General features: G+C 39.4%; 1 protein-coding gene and 1 pseudogene across 1 annotated transcript; both read right to left on the bottom strand.

Moving 5' to 3' along the window:
* Nucleotides 1-2,116: 2,116 nt before the first annotated feature.
* Nucleotides 2,117-3,124, bottom strand: LOC106833417 (olfactory receptor 11G2). The gene has a single exon (XM_014844607.3). The coding sequence runs from the start codon at nucleotides 3,050-3,052 to the stop codon at nucleotides 2,117-2,119; it is 936 nt and encodes a 311-aa protein (XP_014700093.3). The 5' UTR covers nucleotides 3,053-3,124.
* An 8,329-nt stretch (nucleotides 3,125-11,453) lies between these two features.
* On the bottom strand, nucleotides 11,454-12,357 carry LOC106833342 (olfactory receptor 11H7-like; annotated as a pseudogene).
* Nucleotides 12,358-13,003: the final 646 nt, after the last annotated feature.

Here is a 13,003-nt window from a genome sequence, read left to right as displayed (position 1 = left end):
ACAGGGTGAAGAAAAAAGGAAATTATTAGCAAATAATGCACTACTTTAGGCAAGGTCGCTCTCCTAAGGGGAACAGAAGAGGTCTGTTACTGAATTTCTTAGTGCTGACCAGAAAATTTCAGGGTTGGCTGATTAAAGGTTACATTTCTGAGGGAGGTTGAAACTTTGATTAGGTTAGGTATTAACTCTTGGTTTGCTGCCATAACGCCTAACGCAAGTGATTTCATTTTGGGCCCACTGTCTCCTTTGTAACTCCATTGTAGGCTTATTCTGCCTTTTTCTTTTTATGAATGAATTAATGTTCTTTCCATATGTTTAGGAGTCTTTTCTGTATGTTATTTGCTTATATCTTTTTTGCTTATTTTCCTGTTGGGACGTTGTTCTATTCTTTTACTGTTTACAGAGCTATACACAATTAAGAAACAAACGTTGAACTGGCAAATAATGAAGTCTTAAAGATAGAAACATAGGATTAGTTAGTAAAGAAAAAGTAACTTGGGCTAGTGAAAAGGGTGGTAGATAGCGAATTTTTTCTTTTTTACCATTAAAGTTACTATCCTCAGCAAATCACTCCTGATTCTCAATCCTCATTTTCTTCCCTTGCAGAATTGGTAGTTGAAATGGTAAATACAATTCAATAATAGGATTGCCTTTCATTAGGGCCTAGGAGGGAGTTCAAGGAGAACTAGCTCAAGGCCCTAATGCAAATCCCAAGTAAATATTTTTAGACCGACAATTGCTGAATATCTCACATTTAAAAAAAGTAGGGCCTAAATCTATTCTTAGAAGGCCTGGTTTTACCTCTTATTTTACTGTATCCACCCCCACCCCCCTAATTCTCTTGCAAAGGTGGAATCCTTGGAAAACTAGAGCTCTTTGCAATGAAAAGAAAAGCAGGTCCTCATCCCAGACTTGTGTTTATACTAATCCCTATCGACTTCTCTCTGATATGTGAGTTTTTGCATAGTTATGCTATAAAATCATCTACTGAAAGGGAGAATGTGTGGAATTTAGATGTAATAGAAAAGAATTTTTGGTATAGTCATGCCTAAGCAGCTTGTATTAAACTAACCATTCCATCAAAAGTAACTATAAAATCTGGACAAAATGCTTAAAACAACCATTTGAAGACACTGGACAGCATTCAACACAGGCAAGACGTTGAGGGCTACAATTCCAAGAAGGTAGGGTCAAGGAGAGGACTTCCACATTCACCTTGGATGTTTTTCTCTGAGGACATTTGACAATTAACTGGGTTGGGGCAGTATGTGGATATGAAGTGTGTGGGAAGGAAAGGGAAAGGCAGCATAAAGTCTCAGCAGAAAGCAGTAGTTTTACCGAACTGAGGAAATCAAGGATTTGGTGTTTGTTGCTACCAAAGCAGCTGGGGTTTGAGAATCAAATCTTGAAGAGAAGAGGAACATAGAAGAGTGAAGCTCAAAATATGATCAATATCCCTTCAAGGCTTTTTTTGATTTCTAAGCCATTCATGTGTGAGATGAGATTTCAATAAATCTAGTAGGAAACAGAAACTGAGAGTATGAAGAGCTGAGCAGAAGTTTCCGGATTCACGGGCTTCAAGGAGGACAGAAATAAGCAATTGGGCCCATTATGGTGAAAGGGACCTGAAACAATCCAGGCTAGAAGTTGACATCTCAGAAAGGCCATGTTCCTGGTGTAAGGGTCACGTTACAGAAAGAAGAACAAAACTGGTATAAACTATTCTTACAACATCTAAAAATAGTCCCTACAGGAGATCAAAATAATCTGCCTCTGCTCTATCTACTGCTAGAAGAAAAGTGAACTTTTGTTGAGTTAGTATACCTATTATCTTTACAATTTTTTAAATATAGTGAGTGTTCAGCTTTCAATTAAAAAGACAAGTCACTGTAAAAGAAAACTGGACAAATGATTACGAACAGAGAGAATAAATAAACAAAACACACATGTTCACAGGTGATTGAGGTTTTAGTGAATACTAGAATGAACAATTATCTGAATAAAGCAAGTTTTTCTTAACCTGAAAATGTTTAATACAATTTTTATAAATTTGTCTAAGTAAGTTAAATACACTTTTGGGCTTTAATTGCCCAAGGGCATTTTTGATGAACATGTTTTATATTCTCAGAAATTTGTGCAGGGCCTTTTTCATGTCTTTGTTCCTAAGACTATAAATCAAAGGGTTAAGGAGTGGGGTCACAACAGAATAAAACAGAGTCACAATCTTCTGTGTTCCAGCTTTATGCTCAGTTATTGAGCTCCCATACATGACCAGTACTGAGCCATAGAACAGTGAAACCACAGCCAGATGAGACCCACAGGTGGAGAAAGCCTTTCTTCTCCCAGCAGCTGAAGGGACTTTCAATACAGCTCGTAGGACCAGAGCATAGGACCCCATGATGTAGAGAAAGAGAATGACAATGGGCAGAGGACTTAAAGTGGAAAAGACAAGCTCCATCATAGGGGCTTTTTTGCAAGCGAGTGCTAGAAGAGGGCCTGGGTCACACAGGAAGTGGTCGATAATCCTGGATCCACAGAAAATCATCTGGGAGACGATGACGATGGGAATCAAGAACCAGAGGAAACCAAGTACCCAGCAGCTGACCACAAGATTAGTGCAGAGACGTCCTGTCATAAGAGTGGGATAATGTAGAGGCCGGCAGATGGCAAGGTATCGATCAAATGCCATAATAGCCAAGAAAAAGCATTCTATACAACCCAAGGAGAAGAAAAAGTAGAACTGGAGGAGGCATCCAGAGAAGGAGATGACTTTGGTGTTGGAGAGGAAGTTGGCCAACATGTTGGGGACAGTGGAGGTGACGTAGCAGATCTCTAAGAAGGAGAAGTTGGCGAGCAGGATGTACATGGGGGTGTGGAGTCTCTGATCCCAGCGCACAGCACAGATGATGGAACAATTGCCCATGAGGGTCAGGAAGTAGACAATAGAGAAGAGCACAAAGAGGAGAATCTGCCCCTCCCTGGGGCAAGGGAAGCCCAGGAGGATGAAGCCAGTGATGGTGCTGGAATTATTGGGAGTGTTGGAGATTTTCATGTGTCTGTGGGATGTGAAAGAACAAGGAAATATCAAATGACTGTGTATAGACAGATGAGGACTCAGATTTATATTCAAACCATCTTTGAAAGAAAATAAAGACATATATCCATAGCTATTTTTTTTTTTTTAGAATTTCTTGTCTTTTTTTTTTTTTTTTGAGGAAGATTAGTGCTGAGTTAACTGCTGCGAGTCCTCTTCTTTTTGCTGAGAAAGACTGGCCCTGAGCTAACATCTGTGCCCATCTTCCTCTACTTTATATGTGGGAAGCCTGCCACAGCATGGCTTGCCAAGCAGTGTCATGTCTGCACTTGGGATCTGACCCAGCAAATCCTGGGCCGCCGAATGTGCACACTTAACCACTGTGGCACCAGGATGGCCCCATAGCTACTTTTTTTCTTAAAAATTGAAATATTGACCTGGGTTGCTTCTTTATTCTCGTTCATATTTTCACTATGTACTCAAGAAAACTTTTGGTCCGAATTGATAAGCTCTTGAAGAAGCATGTTGTAGAGATGTTTGAAGATTAATAGACTTTAAACTTAAGAATCTATCTATTTATCATCTATCTATGTACCTATCTATCCATTCTCACCAAAATGGAATTTTTTCCATTTTCAGAAATGATGACATCATTGCAGTTGTGACAGAAACTGTGTCAAACTATGTAACTATATAACAAGAGCTCATAGAACTTTTTAAATTCCTTCTTTTACGTGACTTTTGAAACTGGCCTTATTTTAAACTAAATGATTAACGTGTCAGTTTAATTATATATACCAATTTCACGTGTAAAACAGATTGAATAGAGGAAATTAGCCTTAGTTTCTGTTGTGTTAAAGCAGCAATCCTAGCCATCCACAGTAGAACAAGGTGAAAGACTCATTAACAGACCATATTGAAACAGGTCTGTGCTTACCTGGAAAAGAGATATGAATCTGCCCAGTCTACAGTTATAGATATAATTCTATTCCAATAACGCACACTATGGGCACTATTGGTAACACAGAATTCTACATAGCAGTGGATTCTTAGGGGATGGAAAGCTAAAACTTTGTTCCATCACCCAGTAACTACTTGGAAGCATCTGAAGTCAGAGTAGCTTTTAAAGACAGAATATCTGCATGATGCCTTTGTTTTGTTCTAAATCAGAGTACCTTTGTTTAACAAATATGCACTCAAGCCTTGTAATCAATTAGAACCCTCTGTAAATAAATGTAAAATTAGCAACATAAAAAAAGTCTATGTTCTCCACCACTTCTTCTATGTTAAATCCATATTTTGAGTTTTTAAATTTGGCACAGGGACACAGGGAGTCTAATAATTTCTTACTAGGAATATTCGAGTTCTGAGAAACCTGTAGGACCAAGAGTAAAAGATGGCAACAGCAAACTCACACCTCTTCTCAAGAATAGGTCATCTGTGTTGGAGGAGGAATACAATTTTGGTGGTTGAGGGAGGAGAAAGGAAGAGTAATTATAACACAATAGATATTCTTTTAAAACCTTTTATGGGTCCTTTGGAACTCAGGATTCCCTGATGAGAGGGATGCCTGGGGCCAATAAAATCTCCACATATCTGTCAGGCCCTATTTTAATGCATATGATCGGAATCTATTTAGTGGACTCTGCTGTTGGTATGGGGAAAGTAGACTAAGTTCTGGTGCCTGCTTTATGAACTTCCATTTCCCATGAGTCTTTTCTGTTTATTGCTTTTAAAGTCATTTGACTAGGGGCTCAATTAATTTCTGAGGCCACATCTTTATCTTTCATAAAAGGGAGTTGAAAACAGACAGCAGAAGAGTCTAATATTTTTTTAAAGTCCCTCTGCAGCAGCTTCACTCATGATCAAGGACATTAGGCATTGAGCCTTTTTTTTCAGCATATCCTGACCTTTGTAGTATGTTTTCAAAATTATGTTGGAGTCACATGTGCCCATTGATTGCTAACATATAAAGAGGGACACAAAAGAAGAATTCTGCTATGTGTAAAGGACCTAGGTGAATTCTAAAAATGGTTAAGTCTGTAAATCTAGTACCAATTCAAAAGAAGGAAACTTTATTATGATTAATTAAAAACAATTGACACAAGGGGGTTAGCCCAGTGGCATAGTGGTTAAGTCCACTCACTCTGCTTCCATGGCAGGGGGTTGGACGGTTCAGGCCCCGGACACCAACCTATGCACAGCTCATGAAGGCATGCTGTGGCAGGCATCCTGCATTTAAAGTAGAGGAAGATGGGCATGGATGTTAGCTCAGGTCCAATCTTCCTCAGCAAAAAGAGGAGGATTGGCAGCAGATGTTAGCTTAGGGCTAATCTTCCTCAAAAAAAATTTTTTTACTAATGATGATTAGGTATTTTTTGACCAGGGCTGTTTTGCTGGTGATCTTGAAATTTCATTTTAGGAGTAAGCATCCACTTGACAGTCTAACAATGCACCCCTTTGATTAAATGTTAAGAATTTTTTTTTTCATGGCAGAACTTATTTCAGTGTAGTGTTTCTTCCTTTCCTTAACCCTCACATCTAATTCATCAGCAATTTATGTTAGTCTCCAAAATAAGTCCATATCCACTCACTTCTGTCTAGTTCGTTCCATCATCTTTTTTCCCCTAGACCACTGTGATGCTGTCCTACCAACACCTGTTTCCTCCTGGGCCTCTCTACAACCTGTTGTCCATGCTACAGCCACACAGACTCTTTGAAAAAGAAAAATCAGATAAGTCCCTTTCCTTCAATTCAATTAGCTTCCCAATACACTCGGAATAGAATAAGATCTCCAAACTGATGTCTTTGATTTGACTCCTCTCAACATCCCCGAACTCATCTCATGATTCTATTAATCAAAGCCCCACACACCTTTATGTCTCACACATACACATGCACAGACACACACAAATGTAAACTCTGTTGTGAAAAGGAGGCACACACACTCCACTAACATAAACACTGCAAAATATAAAACAGGATTTGACAAGTAATGTGTAGCAGGGAGTGCACTATCCACTGTTGTCTCCTGAGTCCACTGGGAGGTGTGTGTATTTGGACTATACTCATACTAGCCAGCATTTCAGTAGAGAGGGACATGCTTCTTTAATGCTCTACATCAGGGATCAGCATTCTTTTTCTTAAATATTTTAGGCTTGCAGGACATATAGTCTCTGTCACAGTTCCTCACCTTTTGTTGTTGTGTGAAAATAGACAAAGACAATCCTAAAAGAATGCACATAGCTATATTCCAATGAAATTTTATGTCCTCTGAAATTTGAATTTCATATAACTTTCAAGTGCCACAGAATGTGATTCTTATATTAACTGTTAAACTTTAAATATGTAAAAATTCTTAGGTCACTGGCCATATGAAAACAGGCAGCAGGCCAGATTTTGCCCATTGGCTATAATTTGCTGAACTCTGCTCTACGCATTTATAGTGACGGGAAAGCAAGGACCATCTATTTGACTGTGGAACAATGGATACTTCTTGGTCAAGAAAGGGAGAGGACCTTGACAAGTCAGCAGTCAGAAATCAGTCTGTTCTGCTAAGCTAAGTGATATGTTGGGCCAGTTTTGAACTATATTACAACAATGAGTTTCCAAAGCCAACAGGATTTGCCTCTGTCTCAACACATGCACCCCCCCCCCCCCCACACACACACACGCATGCACGCACATACTCACTCATGCATGCACACCTTCCCTTTTCCACACAACAGTTCAGAAATATAACACTGGCCATCTTTTAGTTCTACAAACAGCCAAGTACTTTCCTGGTTCAGGGTCTGTGCTCTTGTTGTCCTTCATTTTCACTCTTTATCCCTAGTGCCCAGCAGAGTTTGAGGCAGATAGTAGGTATCTTGTAAATATTTGTCAAAGAAATGATTGTCTACACTGTTACAAGCAGAGGATATAATTGATACTAGATAGATGTTTACCAGTTACTTCACTTGAACTTCAAAAAACCTGTGAGATGAAACTTTAGGAAAGGAATTTATACAAGAGAGGCTCCAAATGACCTTAGGCTACCAGAGTGGTGGCCCAGACTTGAGAAGAATTCCATTCAAAGGAAGTAATGGGAGGTTGAATGTTCTGGGTGGTAAAACAAGTCCCACCCCAGATGGGTTCCTCTCTGACTACTCAAGATAACTATGGTCCCACAGCTCTGGATGTTGAAGTAGAAGAGAGAGAGGGATGGAAATTCTAGATTGAGCCTTGCAACAAACTTGCTTAGTGGCTCTAGTGGAGTCTTTTAACCTCTATAATCTTTGTTTTCTTTATATGAAAAGGGAGTAGGATTATATGATTTTTAACCACTTTTCATTGTAAAATGCTTATTCCTATTCCAATTATACCACAAGTACAAAAGATATCAATACTTTATATACCTAGAGGTGACATTTTAGCTACATTTATCTCTCAGATGAAAACACTAGTTGCGTAGTTTGTCACTTACACATGAAGGCAAAGGATCCAGGCCAACTCCCTCTCAGCACAATTCTCCAACTTTGAGATCTGACAAAGCTGCCCTAGAAAACGAGAAGGGTGTGAAAAAATGATTCTCTGTGTGCCATCACCGTTTCACGCTTGACCAACGAAATTGACTGTGGGTGAGAAAAAAGATGATTCTAACAAGACTGTATTGTTTCGCACCTTTTATTACTTGGCTCCACTGTTCAGAGAGCTGCAGTAATGTTCACCTGGCGTAAGGCTAAGCTGGAGCTGCCCAAAATTGCTGGGAGATTCTCCTGAATCAGTTGCAGAAAGCACTGTGGCAGAGAGAGTGTGAATATGGATACAATAGTGTCAAGGCTGTGTTATGTTTACAGGATGCTCAGATTGAGTTAATTAACAAAGCCAAACAAAATAAACTACACCCTCATCTCCACGATGTCTTGGAAAGGTTGGGAGAGGCCCAATCTAGGTTAGCCAGGTCCTGAGCTATAATATATAAGATGAGAGAAAGACATTTCTTTGATATTTACTTTTCTCCCCAAGGTTAGTCCAAGGAGGCACAATGGTGTGGAATTATCATTGGCCTGCTCTCACAGTAAGACATCATCTGCTTCATTTAATCTGGACAGGAGGTTGCCACACCTGTCTCATTTCTGCAAAACCCTTCAAAATCAGAACAACTTTCTCATTTATGAGAAATGGTAGACAGCTAAGCCATAGTAGAAAAGCAAAGGATTTGGAGTAAGGAGCCTGAGATTTGAATTATAACTCATACCTTACCAATTGTGGAAACTTTGTCAAATCAATTATATAAACTGTCTCACTTCAGTTCCTTCACCTGTAAAATGGGCACAGTGAAGCTTTCACCAAGGGGTTGAGGACTCTGAATGAGATAACAAATGTGGAAGTGCTTGTCTAGGGCCTGACGTACAGTAATGCTTCGGAATTGTTAGCCTTATAATATACAGCTGAAGCAAAGAAAAGGGAGGCTTATTCAGAGGAGAGAAGTTTTTCTAGCTCTTTAATGTTTATTTTCTGCTCTAAGCATTACATCATCTCCTTTCATGGACAAGAGGGGAATGCAAACCTGAAGTTTCTGTGACAGGATTTGTTCTTCCTGGAGAAGAGGTGTGGTCCCCTCTACAATAACCATCAAAGACTAGATATAGGGTGAATATTTCTGTGTGTTTCCTGGAGGATGGAGGGATTAAAGGCAGAGCCTCCAGGGAGTGAGTCCTGCTCCATGAGGAACAATTTACCACTTCTAGAAAGAGAACATTGTCAGGAGACTGTTGTGTGTTAGTTCTTCCCTTTCTCTTGGGCCTGCCTTCTCTGGAGACCCTGATGCCTACTGCGTTGATTTTCAGTAGAGTAGAAGAATACTACCTTTCCCAAGTGTCTCAAGGACAATATGAGATCTAATAAATCTTCAAGCCTACTCAGAGTGCCTACAAGGTGTCCAACGGAAAGCCTATTAAAGTAAAACCGATGTGGTGGTTGTGATGCAGAAAGCTATTCACTGGACCTCTTGTGAGTGGTGCCAATTATAAGTTTTGGGACAGAACCTTCTCTCATTTTCCAGAAGTATAGATGGGCCAGAGGTGTTATGAGACCTCAGGCATAGAGTGCTGTACAGTTACAACAGGACTCAATCTCCTTCCAGGACCATCTTGACTTTATTACAAACCTTATCCTTTCTTGTTTGTGGTGGCTCTGTGAGTCTCAAGCAGCTGCCTCTCAGGCCACACTTCCAGGTCCAAGAGGCCAGAGCAGAGCATTTCATCACTCCACTCCAGCAGCTGCATCTGGGAGTTGGGCTCTAAGCCTTCCTCATCCCCGATGGAGGTGAAGGTCTTTAGCACAACTCATTCTCTCTCTGTCTATCCCCAAGTTTGGAGGGAGTTTCCTCTCAAAGATGTATCAGTTCATTTAACTTCCTTGTTTGAACACCTTTGATGTTTCCCTCTGTCCACAACATAAAATTCAAAACTGGCAAACAGGGACCCGTGCAATTCAACCTAATCCTATTATTATCGTTACTATTTTTGTTGTTATTTTACTTCTCCCCACCATTTCTTGCAGATGTCCCTGTGACCCAGTTACATCATGTTACTTAGACACACAATAGAAGATCATATTTTTTTTTGCTTTGAATATTAGACAAGAACACTCTGCAATGATGACTGACAGTGGGAGAGTTAAGTTCTACTGAGTGAGGGACCTGGGAGATTAATTACTCATGAGGATGTAGAGAGCTCATTTAGGAATTGTCCTCTTTGTCTTCTGTTTCTTTCTTAGCCTCTCCTCTCATTGCTCCCCACAACACAGTTATTTTCTCAGAAAATTCTTGGAGGTGGTGTTAGAATAACATAAAAGAGGTCATTGGTTTCCTGTCCATATCCCCTGTATGTCCTCCTTCTTTCCACTTCAGCACAACTGCCAACATCTGCATTTATTTCCCTGAGATGTTTTTCTGACTGAGAATCTGCTTTGCCTGCCTTTCCTTCATTCTTTCAGTCCAGAAGTGCTGGTAAATTAATGACTTTCACACTCCTCAGAAGCCCTCAACTTTCAATATCAATATTGCAGCCCCCTTGTCTCTATAGCAGGATAATTCTGGAATGTCTTCTTGATGACCTGGAGATTCTCCAGAGGAATTAGCTCCAGTTCCCACAGTGGTAGCTGTCTTGACAAGGCACCCTTCGTTGGAAGACATCCTTTCTTTCTTTCCTTTTTCTCTGTCAATGTTCCCTTCATAACCCAAATGAGCTACTTGTACTGGAATCCTAGTCTCAGGATTTACTTCTAGGGAGACCAACAAAGATATAGCAGCAGGTACATTATGGCCTAAGCGCCATTTGTAACTGTTTAGATGGGCAAATTTGTTTCAAGTTTCAAACAAATCAGTTAATCCTTTGTTTTTTTTTTTTTTTTACAATTAAACCTCTTGACAACTTAAATATTAATTTTGTTGGGGGGCGCTATTTGTTATAACGGTTTCTTTAAGAATACTATTCACTTTGTTTGGAAAGGTGAATTATTAAATTTTGTGAAACAAATTCACTTTTGGGTTTGTCTTACCTCTCTAAGTAATACTTTTGAGTGGGATCCCTTTCAAGATGTTCCAAGTTGGTTACCTTCCATGAGCTCTAACTAGGCCAAATGTGGGTATTCTAAATTTGCTCTCTTACTGGTGGGACTTCACTTGGCTCCTGTTATAGCCTGTTTCTTTGTTCTCTGCTCTCAGAGTCAGCTGTTCTATAATACTTAGATCTTTTTCCAGGTATGAATCAGGGACAGTGTAGGTATCACTCAAACTCCAGGGAACAAAGTAAAGTTTTCTGAGTGGTTCTCTTGATATCATGATCATTTTTCTTATGAGGATTGCATACTTACAATTGACCAAAGATATTCTTACTCATGGCTTCCATCTAACTTTCAGCCTCCTCTTGTACACTGTTGATGAGAATAATGAGCTAAGAATTTTTAAACTGGATTTATAATCTCTGAGTGTATCCAACATTGATGTGTGGGGTTTCTGCCAAAAATTCATGACAACAGGCATTTTATGTGTTATATGTCTTTAAACAAAGTTTTAGCCTGCTATGTGAGAAAATAACCAATTTTATTCACATCTCTTAGAGTTGTGTAGACAGAGCTTGCACATTGAAAAAGTCAAAACCTTCCTGGAAGTAAATATTAAGTTTTTTATGCATGATTTTTACCATGTGTTGGGTGGCAATCTCTTCCCAAGGAAACAGATTTATCAAACTAAAAGTACATCAAAATATGATCAAATTCATGATGAATTTTACTTTGCACAAAAGGTCCATGAGGTTCTGAATAAAGCCAAGTCAGTCTAGGTTAGAAGATTATTCTTCCACTTGCAGGAAGAGTCAATGGGTTTCACAAAACCTGTTCATGAGGTTTGGATAATTCTCATTCTACAAGAGACCTAATGGAGGACAAATTTGAAGTCCCTTTGTGTAGGCTGTAGAAGAGTGGGTTTAGGACTGGTGTCACTATAGAGTACATCAGTGTAATGATCTTATGCATAGGAGCTGAGTTGCCAGAGGTGAGACCCCATACATCACCACTATGGTTCCACAGAATAGAGACACCACAACTAAGTGAGATCCACAGGTAGAGAAAGCCTTTTGCCACCCAGCTGAAGAAGAAACCTGAAACACAGCTGTGAGCACCAGAGTGCAGGACCCAAGGATGTACATAATGGTGAGAATGATGATAAGAGAACTCACAGCATGGAATACATGGTCTATGATGGATTTCGAGGTACAGGACAATGCCATTAGTGAGTGCACATCACACAGAAAGTGTTCAGTGATGTTGGGCCCACAAAATCATAGCTGAGAAATGAAGAAAATAGGAATTAAATATCCAAGGAAACTAGTGAGCAGCAAAAAGACATCAGATCAGCACAAAGCAGTCTAGCCATGATGGATGGATAGTGCAGTAGACGGCAGATGGTCAGGTACCTATCATAAGCCATGACACAGAGGAAGAAGCATTCCATTGTTCCTAGGGAAAAGAAGATGTAGAATTGAGTGAAGCAACCAGAGAAGGATATGGCCTTAGTTTTGGAAATAAAATTGACCAGCATTTCGTGGACTGTGCAGGTCACATGCCAGATCTCTAGGAAGGAGATGTTGGCCAGGAGCATGTACATAGGAGTACGGATTCAGTTGTCCCACCTTACTGCACAAATGATGGCCATACTCCCAGTCAATCAAGATATAGACAAACAAAATCATTGAGAAAAGAAAGATCTGTATATACCAGGGACCACGAAAGCCCAAGAAGACTATCTCTTTCATAATGGATAACCCTGACTTATTCATGGGCCCAAGACAGTGGAGAGAAATCAGAAAACGACAAGTCACTCTGCTGCTGAGGCCTTGAAACTTAACTTAGAACAGGGAGTTTGATTCATGCAGGCAAATGTATTGAATATTCTAAAACAAGACTGAATAAATCCTGTCCTATTCTGAGTGAGCCCTTTGGCCCTGATTCATTATAATTCTAGGAAGCTTGAACATTGTCAGTGGAAAATCAGTTAAATTTCATCTCCTTTTGATATAAAGAAATCTTGAAATAGAGACAAAAATTGTTTGTCTTATGTCTATTTGTTTTTCAGTGAAAGCATTTCAGATATAGCAATTAGTGCTGTTTACTTCAAAATGTGAGGACACACATGCTATCATTTTATAATAGATTTGAATCTGACAGTTCTTACATATTTGAATGGCTTGGTCTTTGACTTTATATCAGCTTTTCCCTCTTTATTTCTCTCTCTCTTGAGTTATTTCCACTAGGAGAATTTATTTTCTATCATTTATTTCTAGGATACCAGAAGAAAATCAACAAAGATATTCAGACAATAAATTCTTTTTGCATCTTACTATTAAAGACATTTATATTGCACTCCAGCTCATTTACAATTTGATATTTAATCATTTGTTTTTAGCAATGAAAAGTCACTACTAT

Source organism: Equus asinus, chromosome 2, assembly GCF_041296235.1.
Source record: "Equus asinus isolate D_3611 breed Donkey chromosome 2, EquAss-T2T_v2, whole genome shotgun sequence".
NCBI lineage: Eukaryota > Metazoa > Chordata > Mammalia > Perissodactyla > Equidae > Equus > Equus asinus.
Note: the sequence above shows the minus strand (reverse complement) of the source record. Positions and strands in the feature narration are given on the sequence as shown.

Excerpts from the sequence above, each read along its gene's own strand:
- LOC106833417 (XM_014844607.3), bottom strand. The coding sequence starts at position 3,052 with ATGAAAATCTCCAACACTCCCAATAATTCCAGCACCATCACTGGCTTC.